The following is a 16,882-nucleotide window of genomic DNA, read 5'->3' as shown; positions in this document are numbered from 1 at the left end:
TGGGTCAAATGGTATTTCTATTTTGAGCTCCTTGAGGAACCTCCATATTGCTTTCCATAATGGTTGAACTAATTTACATTCTCACCAGCAGTATAGGAGGATTCTCCTTTCTCCACAACCTCGCCAACATCTGTTGTTGTTTGTCTTTTGGATGGTGGCGATCCTTACTGGTGTGAGGTGATATCTCATTGTGGTTTAAATTTGCATTTCTCTGATGACAAGCGATGTGGAGCATCTTTTCATGTGTCTGTAGGCCATCTGAATTTCTTCTTTAGAGAACTGTCTCTTCAGGTCCTTTGCCCATTTTTTAATTGGATTATTTGCTTTTTGTTTGTTGAGGTGTGTGAGCTCTTTATATATTTTGGATGTCAATCCTTTATCAGATCTGTCATTTATGAATATATTCTACCATACTGTCAGATACCTTTTTGTTCTTGGTGTCCTTTGCTGTACAGAAGCTTTTTAGCTTGATATAGTCCCACTTGTCCATTTTGAATTTACATTTGTGTATGGGGTTAGACAGTGATCCAGTTTCATTCTCTTACATGTAGCTGTTCAGTTTTGCCAGCACCATCTGTTGAAGAGACTTGTCATCCTCACTGTATGTCCATGGCTCCTTTATCATATATTAATTGACCATATATGTTTGGGTTAATGTCTGGAGTCTCTAATCTGTTCCACTGGTCTGTGGCTCTGTTCCTGTGCCAGTACCAAATTGTCTTGAGTACTGTGGCTTTGTAGGAGAGCTTGAAGTTGGGGATTGAGATCACCTCCACTTTATTCTTCCTTCTCAGGATTGCTTTGGCTATTTGGGGTCTTTGGTGTTTCCATATGAATTTTTGAACTATCTGTTACAGTTCATTGAAGAATGCTGTTGGTAATTTGATAGGGATTGCATCAAATCTGTATATTGCTTTGGGCAGGATGGCCATTTTGACAATATTAATTCTTCCCAGCCAGGAGCATGGGATGAGTTTCCATTTGTTAGTGTCCTCTTTAATTTCTCTTAAGAGTGTCTTATAGTTTTCAGGGTATAGGTCTTTCACTTCCTTGGTTAGGTTTATTCCTAGGTATTTTATTCTTTTTGATGCTATTGTGAATGGAATTATTTTCCTGATTTCTCTTTCTATTAGTTCGTTCTTAGTGTATAGGAAAGCCACAGATTTCTGTGTGTTAATTTTGTATCCTGCAACTTTGCTGAATTCTGATATTAGTTCTAATAGTTTTGGAGTGGAGTCTTTAGGGTTTTTATGTACAATATCATGTCATCTGCAAATAGTGACAGTTTGACTTCTTCTTTACCAATCTGGATTCCTTGTATTTCTTTGTTTTGTCTAATTGCCATGGCTAGGACCTCCAGTACTATGTTGATTAACAGTGGGGACAGTGAGCATCCTTGTCTTCTTCCCGATCTCAGAGGAAAAGCTTTCATCCTCTCGCCGTTCAGTATGATTTTGGCTTTGGGTTTATCATATATGGCCTTTATTATGTTGAGGTACTTGACCTCTATGCCCATTTTGTTGAGAGGTTTTATCATGAATGGATGTTGAATTTTGTTGAATGTTTTTTCAGCATCTATGGAGATGATCATGTCATTTTTGTCCTTTCTGTTGATGTGGTGGATGATGTTGATGGATTTTCGAATGTTGTACCGTCCTTCCATCCCTGGGATGAATCCCACTTGGTTGTGGTGTATGATCCTTTTGATATATTTTTGAATTTGGTTTGCTAATATTTTGTTGAGTATTTTTGCATCTACGTTCATCAGGGATATTGGTCTGTAGTTTTCTTTTTTGGTGGGATCTTTGCCTGGTTTTGGTATTAGGGTGATGTTGGCTTCATAGAATGAGTTTTAGAGTATTCACTCCTCTTCTAGTTTTTGGAAAACTTTAAGGAGAATGGTATTATGTCTTTTCTGTATGTCTGATAAAATTCCGAAGTAAATCCATCTGGCCTGGGGGTTTTGTTCTTATGTAGTTTTTTGATTACTGCTTCAATTTCGTTGCTGGTAATTGGTCTGTTTAGATTTTCTGTTTCTTTCTGGGTCAGTCTTGGAAGGTTGTATTTTTCTATGAAGTTGTCCATTTCTCCTAGGTTTTCCAGCTTGTTAGCGTATAGATTTTCATAGTATTCTCTAATAATTCTTTGTATTTCTGTGGGGTTTTTCCTTTCTTGTTTCTGATTCTGTTGATGTGTGTTGATTCTCTTTTTCTCTTAATAAGTCTGGCTAGAGGCTTATCTATTTAGTTTATTTTCTCAAAGAACCAGCTCTTGGTTTCCTTGATTTTTTCTATTGTTTTATTCTTCTCAATTTTATTTATTTCTTCTCTGATCTTTATTATGTCCCTCCATCTGCTGTCCTTAGGCCTCATTTGTTCTTCTTTTTCCAATTTCGATAATTGTGACATTAGACTATTTATTTGGGATTGTTCTTCCTTCTTTAAATATGCCTGGATTGCTATATACTTCCTCTTAAGACTGCTTTTGCTGCGTCCCACTGATGTTGGGGCTTTGTGTTGTTGTCATTTGTTTCCATATATTGCTGGATCTCCATTTTAATTTGGTCATTGATCCATTGATTGTTTAGGAGCATGTTAAGCCTCCATGTGTTTGTGAGCCTTTTTGCTTTCTTTGTACAATTTATTTCTAGTTTTATACCTTTGTGGTCTGAAATGTTGGTTGGTAGGATTTCAATCTTTTGGAATTTACTGAGGTTCTTTTTGTGGCCTAGTATGTGGTGTATTCTGAAAAATGTTCCATGTGCACTTGAGAAGAATGTGTATCCTGCTGCTTTTGGGTGTAGAGTTCTGTAGAAATCTCTTAGGTCCATCTGTTCTAGTATGTTGTTCAGTGCCTCTTATTTATTTTATGTGTGTCCTTACTTATTTTCTGTCTGGTGGATCTGTCCTTTGGAGTGAGTGGTGTGTTGAAGTCTCCTAAAATAAATGCATTGCATTCTATTACGCCTTTAATTCTGTTAGTATTTGTTCCACATGTGTTGGTGCTCCTGTGTTGGGTGCATATGTATTTATAATGGTTATATCGTCTTGCTGGACTGACCCCTTTGTAATTATGTAATGTCCTTCTTTATCTCTTGTTACTTTCTTTGTTTTGAAGTCTATTTTGTCTGATAGTAGTACTGCAACACCTGCTTTTTTCTCCCTGTTGTTCACATGAAATATCTTTTTCCATCCCTTGACTTTTAATCAGTGCATGTCTTTGGGTTTGAGGTGAGTCTCTTGTAAGCAGCATATAGATCGGTCTTGCTTTTTTATCCATTCTGTTTCTCTGTGTCTTTTGATTGGTGCATTCAGTCCATTTACATTTAGGGTGCTTATTGAAAGGTATGTACTTATTGGCATTGCAGGCTTTAGATTCGTGGTTACCAAAGGTTTAAGGGTAGCTTCTTTACTGTCTAACCTTCTTACTTAATTCGCTTTTTAAGTATTATAAACACAGTGTGATGATTCTTTATTTCTCTCTCTTCTTATTCCTCCTCCTCCATTCTTCGTATGTTGGGTGTTTTGTTCTGTGCTCTTTTTAGGAGTGCTCCCATCTAGAGCAGTCCCTCTAAAATACCCTGTAGAGGTGGTTTGTGGGAGGCAAATTCTCTCAACTTTTGCTTGTCTGGGAATTGTTTAATCCCTCCTTCATATTTAAATGATAATCATGCTGGATACAGTATCCTTGGTTCAAGGCCCTTCTGTTTCATTGCATTAAATATATCATGCCATTCTCTTCTGGCCTGTAAAGTTTCTGTTGAGAAGTCTGATTATAGACTGATGGTTTTCCTTTGCAGGTGACCTTTTTTCCTCTTTCCGACTGCCTTTAATACTCTGTCCTTGTCCTTGGTCTTTGCCATTTTTATTATTATGTGTCTTGGTGTTGTCTTCTTTGTGTCCCTTGTGTTGGGAGTTCTGTGTGATTCTGTAGTTTGAGCAACTATTTCCTCCCCCAGTTTGGGGAAGTTCTCAGCAATTATTTCTTCAAAGACACTTTGTATCCCTTTTTCTCTCTCCTCTTCTTCTGGTACCCCTATAATGTCCATATTGTTCCTTTTGGATTGGTCACACAGTTCTCTTAATATTGTTTCATTCCTGGAGATCCTTTTATCTCTCTCTGTGTTAGCTTCTATGCATGCCTGTTCTCTCTATTCTGTTCCATCAATGGCCTCTTGCATCTTATTCATTCTGCTTATAAATCTTTCCAGAGATTGTTTCATTTCTGTAGTCTTCCTCCAGACGTCATCCCTTAGCTCTTGTATATTTCTCTGCAGCTCTGTCAGCATGTTTATGATTTTTGTTTTGAATTCTTTTTCAGGGAGACTGGTTAGGTCTGTCTCTGCAGATCCTCTCTCAGGTGTTGTCTGAACTATTTTGGACTGGACTAAATTTTTTTGCCTTTTCATGGTGATAGCAGTGGCTGTAGTCAGGTTGTGAGTGTGTCAGCTGGGAGAAGAAAGTGCTTTCCCGCTTCCTGGATGCCTTGCCCTTCTCTGCTGCCTGTGTCAGTTACCCGCACTCCTGGAGCAGCCACCAGGTTAATCCACTAAGCTGCTGTGGGCGGGGTGTCCGTCAGAGCAGTGCGGAGCCCTGTGGGGAGTGGCAGTCACGCCAGGTGCACTCCTCTGCAATAGTGGTGCCCCTGCCGGGCAGCTGTGTGCCAGCAATGGCCTTTGTGTCTGGCCCGCGTGGCTGTGCTTTGGGCTGGGATTCCAGTTAGCTGCTCGGAGCGCGGCTGCTCCTTCTGGCACCGCTGCCCCACATGGACTTCTCCCGGGCTCCTCTGGTGCCACTGCTGCCGATGCGCGCGGGCTGCTCCCACGCTGTTCAGTTGCCACTGCGGTGGGCTCGCACAAGCCACTCCTGGTTCCCTCTGGCCCTGCTGGTGCACGTGGGCTGCTCCCGGTCCCCTCCAGCACTGCTGCCATCGGTGCGCGCTGCCGCTCTCCCACAACTGGGCTGGTGTGTCACGGTCTGCGCCAGTTGGGGGAGCGACTGGCAGGCTGCTTAGTGCCATGAGAGACTTCAGAGCTGCCCTGTCGCCCAGGGGTTTAGGGTGCCTAAAGTTCCCCGGGATTCCCAGCTGCTCGCTAAATGTGCCAGGATGACTTTGTCTAGCTGTGGGGTCCCTGTCTCTTTAAGACTTGCAGAAAGCACTTGCTTTTCTTTTGTCTCAGGGGCGCTGGTTGCAGGTACCTTTCTGCAGGTTTTGCTTTTCCATTTCTCTAATATCCAGCACCCCATGCACCTTGTGTCTGTGTTCTGGGTGCGGATTTCTAGAGCTGGTTGTTTAGCAGGCCTGGACTTTCACTTCCTCCCCGTTCTGACTCCTTTCTTCCTGCCGTGTTCTGGGGTGGGGGAGCGTTCGGGTCCCACCTGGCCACAGCTTGTATTTTACCCCCTTTGTGTGATGATGAGTTCTCGCAGATGTAGATGTATCCTGGCTGTTTTACTGTGTCCTCTGGTGTCTTTTTTAGAAATAGTTGTATTTATTGTTTTTTCATAAATATATATGTTTTTGGGAGGAGATTTCCACTGAACTACTCACGCCACCATCTTTCCGTGATCCTAGTGTGTCTATTTTTAAATGAATTAATAAAGACTTAAGAAATACTCAGTTTTAATTTAAAATGTGAATATGGATTGATGTAATCCACAGAAACAGAAGCTGTCTGGGGTCCTCAATAACTTCTGAAATTGTAAAGGGATTGCAAGTCCCAAGGGCTTGAGAATTGCTGGGTATACACTGTTTAGTCTAGCAAAACTCTCTAGTATAATAACCGCTGGTTACATGTGGCTACTCCTTGAAATGTGTCTAGCATGAATTACTATAAATGTAAGATGCAAATGGGATTTCATAGTCTTAATATAAAAAGTGTAATATTTTTATAGTATTGATTACATGTTGAAATAATAGTATTTCTATTAGGATATTTTGGTTTAAGTAAAATGTATTTTTAAAATTTGCTGGGTTTTAGCCTTTTGACCTTTTTGAGCAACTAGAAAACTAAAGATTGCATATGTCGCTCACATTGTATTGGCCAGAACTGGTCTGTGGTGTACAGTCATTGTGTGGACCCTGACCCTTCACAGTGGGGGTTGTTCACTTGGGGTTCATAGACATCCATGTGCATTTTTTTTAGGGGAGGGTTTATGCCTTTCTTCATATTCTCAAAGGAATATGGCCAAATAAAAGTTAGGAACTGCTATAGAATTTGTAGACAACTTGATTGAGTTGCTGCTATTATTTAAGTGGGTACTGTTAGTGACTTGAATCTGAGAGAATCCCTTTATTACAATTTGGTAGGCTGGACAAAATTGTGTTACTAGGGGTGTAGTGAGATGCATTCTTGGCTTCTCAAGTTGGAGACCTTGATGAAAAATGTTTTATAGAGAGAAGTTAAGGTATTGCAATACTATTAGTACTAGACTGTAGGCCTACCTGAAAATTCCGTTATCACATGTAAGATAGTTTTTGTCTGAAAATATTCTGAATGCCAGAGAGTAAATTTAGAAGCTGTCAGAACACAATCCACTACTAAATTGGGGATTTCATACATTTCATGCTGGGAACCTGATCAAATGAGTGAAGTTTTTAACTTGAGCATTCATAGAGGTCGAAAATAAAAATATTAAACATGTGTTAAAATAAAGTAGTGATACATTCCAAAGATGAAGTTCTGGGATAGTTGCTTAGTATTTACCCCTAATCAAAAGTGGGATTATATTAATAAGCCACTGAATTGGAGGACATATGAATTAAGTGGTTGTGTGTGTAGTTTGAATTAGGTACATTGATGCTGTTTATGTAATAGATACTTGGCTTATGTTGTTAGTTCTTAATCAAGAAAGTCTTCCCAAAACAATGACATTTCAGAGCCTGTTCAGATGGAAAAGAGAATGCTGGACTGAGGGTATTCGAAACATAATTATTTCATTGCAACTCTTGGTATTAAAATTATATTGCCCATGGAGTTCATCACAGTATTTCATAATAATTTATTTTTGTCTTTTTCCTCCCATAATTGTAAGCTCACACATATGGTGTCCTACTTAAAATGTGTTCCAGAGGCTAGCATTGTTGAAAGAAAGAGAACATAGGAAGAGCCCCCACCTGGTGATTAGTTATTTGCAGTTGGGTGAGATGCGTGGGTGTAGTAATTAGGTGGGGAGAACACAGAAGGTAGGCTGAGAAACAAGATGATGGGTAGCGGAGCTGCAGAGTACAAGACCTTACTGAGGGGAAACTTGGAAAAGTTGAAGGTGTAGATATTTGAACTTAATAGTTATCTGTAAGGCCGAGGAGTTCCAAGGAGTGATTAGGATAATGCTAATGGTGAGAGGGAAGTTGTGAGATGGGTTAGAGATTATTGAGAGTGAATACCCAGGCTTTGGATTTGTGAATGGAGGAGTTTTGAGATGTAGGAAATGGAGAAGAAAGTAGTATTAGCAGAGAACTAAGTTTATATGCATGCAGCCTTTCTCAGTTCTGGAAAAATAAAACAAATACAATCCCAAAATATTAATTCTAAAATCTGACTTTTCCACTAGTAGGAAAGAAAATGGGGATAAGGAAGGGGAAAAGATGTGACTGGAAATAAAGGAAAGGAAAGTCAAGAGATACGACTTCATTCTTGTCTTATGAGTGACACTTGTGATGAGGGATGGGGGCTGGTGAATAGAGCAGGGAAGTTCAAGACAAATTTGACTGCATCTTTACTTGATTTACTGGTATTAGATGCATTGATTTTTTAAATGTAATTTTTTGGAGTTTTATACCTTAAGACACTGCTTCTCAAATGCTAATAAGTATATGAAGAATCACTTAGGGATTTATTAAAGTACAGTTTACAGTTTCTGATTCCATACATCTGGGTGGGTTTGAGGTTCTGTATTACCCAGCAAGCCTTCAGGTGATGACAGTGCCATTTTCACAGGTCACATTCTCTTTTAGCTAATCTCCTAAGAGGGAGAGAAAAAAACCTCCAAAGTGAATACAGATCCTCCTTGATTTATGATGCAGTTATGTTCTGATAAACCAATTGTAACTTGAAAATATCCTGTTGAAAATGCATTTAATACACCTTACTTACCAAACATTATCACTGAGCTTAGCCTAACTTTAAACGTGCTCAGAAAAATTACATTAGCCTATAGTTGGTCAAAATCGTCTGATACATAGCCTATTTTATAATAAAGTGTTGACTATCTCATGTAATTTATTGAATCCTCTACTGAAAGTGAAAAACAGAATGGTTGTATGGATACAGAACAGTTATAAGTGTATTGATTGTTTACCTTCATGATTGTGTGGCTGACTGGGAACTGCAGCATGAGAGTGTATGGTATTGCATATTGTTAGCAAGAAGCTAGGCGAAGATTGAAATTTACAATTCTCAGTACAGTTTCTACAGAATGAGTATCACTTTTGCACCATCATAGAGTTGAAAAATTCTAAGTGGAACCATTGTAAGTCAGGTTCTTGATTACAGTCATTGTCTGTATTTACGTTGTTGGCCTTCAGATAGGCAATTAATAGATAGGAGGACTAATACAAGGGTTCTAAACTCTATCTGGGGTGCTCATTGAACAGATTCCTGGACTTAAGTCCCAGAAATTTAATCCTAGGTTTAGAGAAAGATCCAGAAAGCTTCAGGTTTAATAGGAACTCCATAAAATTCTGCAGTGTTGGGATTTTGATTGGCATTACATTAGAATTGTTTATTAACTTGGGATGGGGGGATAGTTGGCATTGTACTGAGTATTCCTTTTGAGGAACATAGCATATCTTCCATTTTATTAAAATCTTTTATGTTTCTCAAGGAAATTTTTTTTCTTTGGGTCCTGCAACTTCATAAGCTTAGCCCATGTGCTTTATATTATAGTGTAAATAGATTGATCTTTCAGCAATGCAAAAACATTTTATTTTGATTATCATGATTTTGGGAGAAGATAATTTGCCTTTAATTAGGGATGTATTTTTATTACCTTATTACTTAGGCCTGAAGAATCAAAAGTAACAAGACATAGAAGTTACAACCTGGTATGTTTTTCTAGAACTGGTTCCCCCAAACTTGGGTAAGTCAGGTCAGTAGAGAAAAATATATTGAGGTCCTAAATGTGAGACTTATAAGAAATCTTGTAAGATTTTAGTTGAAATAAATAAAGGAAAAGGGGACATAGTAGCTCCTGGGTACATAGTAGCTGAGAAACTTGACTCAGCTGTTTCAAAGACTCTCCTGTCTTTATTATGTGGGTCATTTAAAGTCAAAGGGGCCAGTCTCTTAAGTACTTTAAAGATTGTAGGAATGATTTTAGGCATATTGTTGACATACATAAAGCCTCACCAAGGGAAGAAATAAGTGGTTTTATATCTTTTCCTACCTTTCTTTCAACTGCATTTGTATAAACTATTTCACTTTGAAAATAATATGCTTTTAGAAAGGCTGTGATTACGTTCTTTCAAAGGTGTGTCTGTTTCTTACAGTGGTCTTCTAACAGATTAATCATTTCAGGTGGGAAGTAGGCAAGTTCCAGCGGGTACCTGGAATTTTCTTACCCAACCAAGAGTTTCACTGTAGTCTTAACCTTAAAATGCACATAACTACTATTGCATGCTTTCAAGTAAAATAAATTCTAATATAAATCTGTAATGTCTTAAGGAGATCCACAAGCTGAATGAGAGAGCAAAAGCTGAAAACTGGAGTCTGGGTATCAGTGCTTTATAAGACAAACTTTTTTTTTAATGGTACTTGTTCTGTCTGGAAATTTAAGTCTAGGAACCATTCTAACAGATAAAAAAATAGCAGTGATAAACATTATTAAGTTATTTATATTGACATACTTTGGTAGAGACTTCTCTCTAGAGAACTTTCTGCTACACTGCCAAATTTAATGTGTTTAATAGTTCTTAAGTGGACAGGGCAACATCACTTTTCCCATTTTTACAGAGAAGGAATCTGAGGCCAGCAAGGTCAGGTACCCTTAGAAGCCAGTTACAGACAATTTAAGAAAGTGGATATGTCTTGAAAGAAAAAGAGGGAGAGAGAGAGAGAGAGACAGGACCAGAATTTGGAAAAAGTTCTGTTTGTCTATATTCCGGTAAGAGTAATAAAAAATAACTTTTTTTGAATTGCATATTTCTTTGAGAATCTAATGAAAGCTATGTATAGATCCTTTCCTCAGGAAAATTTATACAACACACAAATCCTGCAGAAGATTTCAGCGAGTTCGTAGATATTACTTGTACTGCTACTTGATTTCCTGTGATGTTTACATTGTAAAAATGGTATTCAAAGTTTTGTATTTTAGTAGTAATTTAGATAATAGTGGCTCTAGGTACTTAGAAATACATGCAAACACTGAGAAGTAAAAGCATAAGAGAGTTTGTGTTTTTAACCTGTATACAAATACTTGTTTTGGTGGAGAGTCTGGTGCTCATTCAGATACTTTGTGTGTGTGTGTAGAGTTTTACATACAGTTTTTCTGCTAGTATGATTGGCTTTTCTATCAAAAAGTACATAAAATGTTTGTAAGGCTGTGTCTACCCTTATCTCTGAGTATCAGAAGAGTTTGACCAAATTCTTCCCTACTGATGTGCTGTGATCATACCAGTATGCCACGGATGAGTTACAGGGGTGCTGTGATGATTCCTCTTTGACCCTCATAGTGGCGCCATAGTGGTTGGAGGTCCCTGTGGGTCAACTCAGGCTGAAAGCAGACTTCGCCACATACCCAGTGGCCTGGCCAAGTACTGGAAAGCACTGAGTTAGATGATAATACTGGGTGATTTTCCTTTCGTAGGATAAGTACGAATTTAGTCAGTGGAATATTAAGCCCAGGGAATGGTGAAGGTTGGTAAGAAGGATATGCTGTACTCTGCCTGAGAGGCCTAATTAAATCAGGAAATAGACTTGAACTGTCTTTGAAAAGGAGGAATTATACAAATGATTTCAATTTGAGTCTTGTTTGTGTTTAGCAGCATCAAGATAAACTGATTTGAAACTGGTAGACTAGTGTGCCTTTCTTAGGCTTAACACAGAATGTTTAATATGTAACTGTTTTCTAAGCCAAGGCTTTAGTATCAAGTCTTGAAGTAATAGATACTGGCTTTCTGCTGATACTTTGGCTCTGTACTGCAATTCTTCTCCTTAGTTCCCTCCTCCCTCTTGTGAAGTAATTACAGAAAGGCATTGTGTTTACTTGGCACACTTGAGATTGTTATACAAAATGTGTGCATAAGCATCAGCGTGTAGGGTGAGTACAGTGGTAAAGGATAGTATCATGAGTTAACACATCCCATACAGTACACTTTATATATGCTGTGACTTAAATAAATGGGCAGAGGACCTGAATATAGACATTTTTCCAAAGAAGACATACAGATACCCAACGGGCACATGAAAAGCTGCTCAACATCACCAGTCATCAGGGAAATGCAAATCAGAACCACAGTGAGATATCACCTCACACCAGTTAGAATGGCCACTATACAGAAGACAAGAATTAACAAGTATTGGTGAGGATATGGAGAAAAGGGAACTCTCCTACACTGTTGGTGGGAATGTTGTGGAAAGCTGTATGGAGGTTCTTCAGAAAACTAAAAATAGAGATACCACATGACCCAGTAGTTACGCTTCTAGGAATTTACCTAAAGAAAACAAAATCCCAGATTTGAAAAGATACTTGCACCCCTGTTTATTGCCACATTATTTACAGTAGCTAAGATATGGAAGTAACCAAAATTTTCATCAATAAATGAATGGAAAAAGAAGTGGTGGTATATTGTTAAGCCATAAAAAAGAAAGAAATTCTGCCATTTGTGACAACATGGATGGACCTAGAGTGTATTATGCTCAAAAACAAATATCGTATGATTTCACTTGTGGAACCTAAAAAACAAAACAAAACAGAAATAGCCTCATATATAGAGAAAACTAACTATTGGTTGTCATAGGGGAGGCAGGTGGTGGTGGGACAATCAAAACAGGTGAGGGGGATAAAGAGGTACAAACTTCCAATTACAAAATAAGTAAGTCATGATGAAAAATTCAGCATAGGGAATATAATAATTTTTTAATATGTTTGAATGTTGACAGATGGTAACTATACTGACTGTGGTGAGCATTTTGTAATGTATATAGTTGTTAAATCACTATGTTGTGGACCTGAAACCAATATAATACTATATATCAACTATACTTCAATTAAAAAAATATTTATTTTACTTGAATTGAATGTGGAACTTGTTCATGTACATTCAGGAATATGATTTTTAGTGGTTTTTGTTTGCTAACCATAGGCTATGATATATGATTTTAATTTTACTTTGATGAACTAAGTAATGCAATGGAGGCAAGTTGTTTAGTGTCAAGTTAGCTTAATTTCCAGGTGTTCTAAAAAATGGGTTTTGCCTTCTCTGATTTTATATTACATTTCATGTTAATACTTTAAATTGGAATGTCTTGTGCTACATCTGTCTTCAAAACTTTGACCTACAGCTTTAAAAAAAATACATAAAATTAAAAATATCTAAAATTTAAAAATAGCAAACAACTTATTTGTTAGACTTTAGATTGAATTGCCTGCTTATCTACTGGAATGTCTATAGTATATTACTAAAATTTTAAAAGAGTTTTTGAAGGATGAATATATTTAAAAACTTAGTAAGCCTTTCAGTATGTTTCAGAACAGTTTTTTAAAAATAATTGTCTTTTATGCTTTTTTTCTAAAAACAGTTGTCAAAAAGTGTTTTAAGATGAGTGAGAACATTCCATAAAGCTCAATGAGCTGGTTTTCCTTTGCTGAGTGTTGGTGTTTTACCTGTCTTTTGTTCCCCCCTGAGTCTTTCTATGTGATGGAAACATTCACAAACACAGATTCCCCAGATCTCTCTCTCTGTAGTCCAGGCTTTCTTTCATCTGTTGTAGACATTATGTTAAAATATTAAAATAAACTTTAACAAACCTGAACTTTTCACCAAATGAACAACTTATCTTTCTTTATCGAAAGGGGAGCCCATGCAGAGTCACCAAAGCAAGAAACTAGAGATTCATTTGTTATCTTTCTATGAATACTTTTATTATCCATTGCCTGGACTATTGAAGTAACTGTGTGTGTGTGTGTGTGTGTGTGTGTGTGTGTGTGTGTGTGTGTGTGTGTGTATTAATGTCTCAAGTAATAGAGAAATAACTTCATTATAAATTAATTGTAGATAAGGCAGAAGTTTTTTAGCCTTGCCTACTCTCATGTCACTGTTTATAGTCTTCACGTATCCTGTTGAGACCTGTTTTTTCATATCGAAGTACTTTTCTAATTGTCTCCTGCTTCTGCCCTTGACTCTTCAATCTCTTCAAACAACACTTGGTAATTATTATCCTTTTAAAAAATTATTTTCTTGCTTTGTTTTGGACTGATTAGAGTTTTCTTTCCTTCATTTCATTTTTTTCCTTTCTATTAATTGGAAGTTATATACTTTTAATACTTTTAATGCTGGTCTTTTAATGATTGTTTAACACAGGACTAAAGTTAATATCTATGTGCCTTACAAATATAAGAGCCCTAGAATGCTCTAACTTCTATCACCAGCATTCCCTCTGATTTATGATATTGTCCTGTATTTTGCATCTGTCTTCACTTTTTTTGCTCTACAGATTAGACATTATGCTTGTTGTTTTGCAAGTCAGTATATAATAGCAGTCATTTTTGTTCATCATTCTTGTATATCAGGTCTTCCTTCTAGGCTCAGTTGCCTTCACTATGACACCTTCTACTTCTAAAGTTCCTTCAGTGAAGGTCATCATGTTAGCCTGAAGAGTCATTGAAAAATACCTTGGAGATATTGTGGGGTTGGTTCCAGACCACTGCAATAAAATGAATATTGCAATAAAGTGACTCAACTGAATTTCTTTTGTTTCTTGGTGTATATAAGTTATGTTTATACAATGCTGTATTCTACTAAGTGTGCAATTGCATTATATCTAAAAAAAAGTTTTTATCTGAATTAAAAATAGTTTATTGCTTAAAAATGCTATCCATCATCTGAGTTTTCAGTAAGTCATAATCTTTTTGCTGATGGAAGGTCTTACCTCGAAGTTGATGGCTGCTTACTAGTCAGGTTGGTGGTGGAAGAAGGTTGGGGTGGCTGTGGCAATTAAAAAAAAAAGGTGAGTGAAGTTTACTACATCCATTGACTCTTCCTTTCACAAACAATTTCTTTGTACCATGTGTTGCTGTTTGATAACATTTTATCCACAGTAGAATTTCTTTCAGAATTGGAGTCAGTCCTCTCAAAACATGCCATTGCTTTATAAACCAAATTTATGTCATATTCTAAAACCTTTGTTGTTGTTTTAACAATCTTCATAGCATCTTCACCAGGAGTAGATTGCATTTCAAGAAACTGCTCTTCTTTGCCTATCCATAAGAAGCAGCTCCTCATCCGTTCAAATTTTATCATGAGACTGCAGTAATTCAGTCACATCTTCAATTTCTACTTCTAATTCTAGTTCTCTTACTGTTAACACCACATCTGTAGATACTTCCTCCACTGAAGTCTTTGAATCCCTCAGATTCATGCATGGAGGTTAGAATCAACTGCTTCCAAACTCCTGTATATATTGATACCCTTCCTATGAATCACAAATGTTCTTAATGGCCTCTAGAATTGTGAATCCTTTCTAGAAGGTTTTCAATTTATTTTTCCCAGATCCATTAAAGGAATCACTGTTAACGGCAGCTGTAGCCTTACAAAATGTATTTCTTAAATAATAAAACTTAGAAGTCAAAATGACTCCTTGTTTCATGGGCTGCAGAATTAATGTTTTGTTATTAGGCATGAAAAAAATATTCATCTTGTGCATCTACATCAGAGCTCTTGGGTGAGCAGGTGCATTGTCAATGAGCAGTAAGAAATATTTTGAAAGTAATCTTTTTCTGAGCAGTAGGTCTCAACAGTGGGCTTAAAATACTCTGTAGATCTTGTCATAAACAGATGTGCTGTCATCCAGGTTTTGTTCCATTTATAGACAAGAGTAGATGTAGCATAATTCTTAAGGGTCCTTGGATTTTTAGACTGGTAAATGAACATTGGCTTTGACGTAGGTTACCAGCTGTGTAAGCACTTAACAAGAGAGTTAGCCTGTCTTGAAGCTTTGAAGTGAGGATTGACTTCTCTCTAGCCATGAAAGTCCTAGATAACATCTTCCAATACAAGGCTCTTTTGTTTACAATAAAAATCTAATGTGTAGTGTAGCCGCCTTCATTAGTTATCTTAGTTATAACTTCTTTATAACTTGCTGCAGCTTCTGTATCAGCACTTTTTGCTTCACCTAGCGACTTGATATTATGAGACAGCTTCTTTCCTTAAACCTCGAGAACCAAACTGTTAAATTTCAGACTTTTTTCTGCAGGTTCCTCACCTCCCTCAGCCTTCATGGCATTGAAGAAAGGGAAAGTTAGGGCTGTCCTCTGGATTAGGCTTTTGCTTAAGAAACATTTTGTGGCTGGTTTGATCTTCATGCAGACCACTAAAACTCTATAATAGCATTTATGTATTTGCTGGAGTAGCACTTCTAATTTTCTTCAAGAACATTTCCTTTGCATTCACGTCTTAGCTAAGTGTTTGGCCTAAGAGGCCCAGCTTTTGCCCTGTCTCAGCTTTTGACATGCATTCTTCACTAAGCTTAATCATTTCTAGCTTTTGACTTAGAGAGATGTATGACTTTTCCTTTCATTTGAATGTTTAGAGACCATTGTAGAGTTACTAATTGATCTAATTTCAATATTGTTGTGTCTCAGGGACTAGGGAGGCCTGCGATAGGGAGAGAGATGGGAGGATGGGTGGATGGAGTAGTCAGAATACATACATTTATTGATTAAGGTCGTCATCTTATATGGGTGCAGTTCATGATATTCCCGAAACAATTATAGAAGTAATATCAAAGATCAAAGATAACCATAGCAAATATAAATATAACAAAAAATTAAAATACTGTGAGAATTATCAAAATGTGACACAGAGACACAAAGTGAGCAAATGCTGTTGGAAAAATTGTGCCAGTAGACTTGCTCAATCTAGGGTTGCCAAAACCTTTAATTTGTAAAAGGCAGTATTGGTAAATAAAGTGAAGAGCAATAAAACGAAGTATACTTGTATTTCATCTCCATTCTAGAAAGAGTTTTGCTTGATACAGAATTCTAGGTAGATGGTAATTTTCTTTCAGTGTTTGAAAGTATCATTTCACTGCCTTGCTTTTCCTCTTGAGAAGTTGTCAGTCACTCTGATTGCCTCTGTGGGTAACTGCCTTTCTGACTGGAGGCTTTATGTCTTTTCTGGTGCTGTACTTTCTCACTGTGATGGTAGTCGTGGGGTTTTCTGATACTGTATTTTAGAATTCTTGGGTTTTCTCAATCTTTCATTAGGTGTGGAGAATTCTCAGATATATTCTAAGAATGTGTCTTCTCAGTTCTCTTAAGTAATTGATGTATATTGAATATTTTCATAGTGTCCTCCGAGTCTTATAAAGTCTCTTCCCTATTTTCTATCTTTAACCCTTTGTGCTTTTGGTATATCAGAACTCTGCCCCATTCAGATGTATCTTGCAGTTCTCTCCAGGTGTGCTTCATCTGCTGTTGACTCTTTCCAGTTATTATGTTTTTCATATTAGAAATTCAGCTTGTAAAATTGCCTAGCCATATTTTTTGGCCTTGTCAATTTTGATAACCTCTTAGTCCCTTGTTCTCAATTCCCAATTTTGTTTCTTTAAGTACATGGAACATAATTGTTTTACATTCTGTGTTTGGTAATTCCAGTGTTTCTTAGTCTTTTTAGGTCTCATTTTGTAAATGGTAGGTTCTTCTGAGTTTTGTTCATGGTGGCT

At 37.2% G+C, this 16,882-nt stretch overlaps 2 protein-coding genes across 6 annotated transcripts in view; one reads left to right on the top strand and one right to left on the bottom strand.

Moving 5' to 3' along the window:
• The window catches only part of LOC140849732 (uncharacterized), a 37,931-nt gene extending 33,001 nt beyond the window's left edge, over window positions 1-4,930 (bottom strand). Inside the window, exon 1 of the mRNA XM_073238074.1 lies at window positions 4,674-4,930. Coding sequence (XP_073094175.1) covers window positions 4,674-4,930 — 257 coding nt within the window. The remainder of the gene's footprint in view (window positions 1-4,673) is intronic.
• Window positions 1-16,882, top strand: part of BMP2K (BMP2 inducible kinase) — a 182,548-nt gene that overhangs the window by 24,822 nt on the left and 140,844 nt on the right. The gene's annotated exons all lie outside the window — the stretch shown is intronic.

Source organism: Manis javanica, chromosome 5 (assembly GCF_040802235.1).
Source record: "Manis javanica isolate MJ-LG chromosome 5, MJ_LKY, whole genome shotgun sequence".
Classification (NCBI taxonomy): Eukaryota; Metazoa; Chordata; class Mammalia; order Pholidota; family Manidae; genus Manis; species Manis javanica.
Note: the sequence above shows the minus strand (reverse complement) of the source record. Positions and strands in the feature narration are given on the sequence as shown.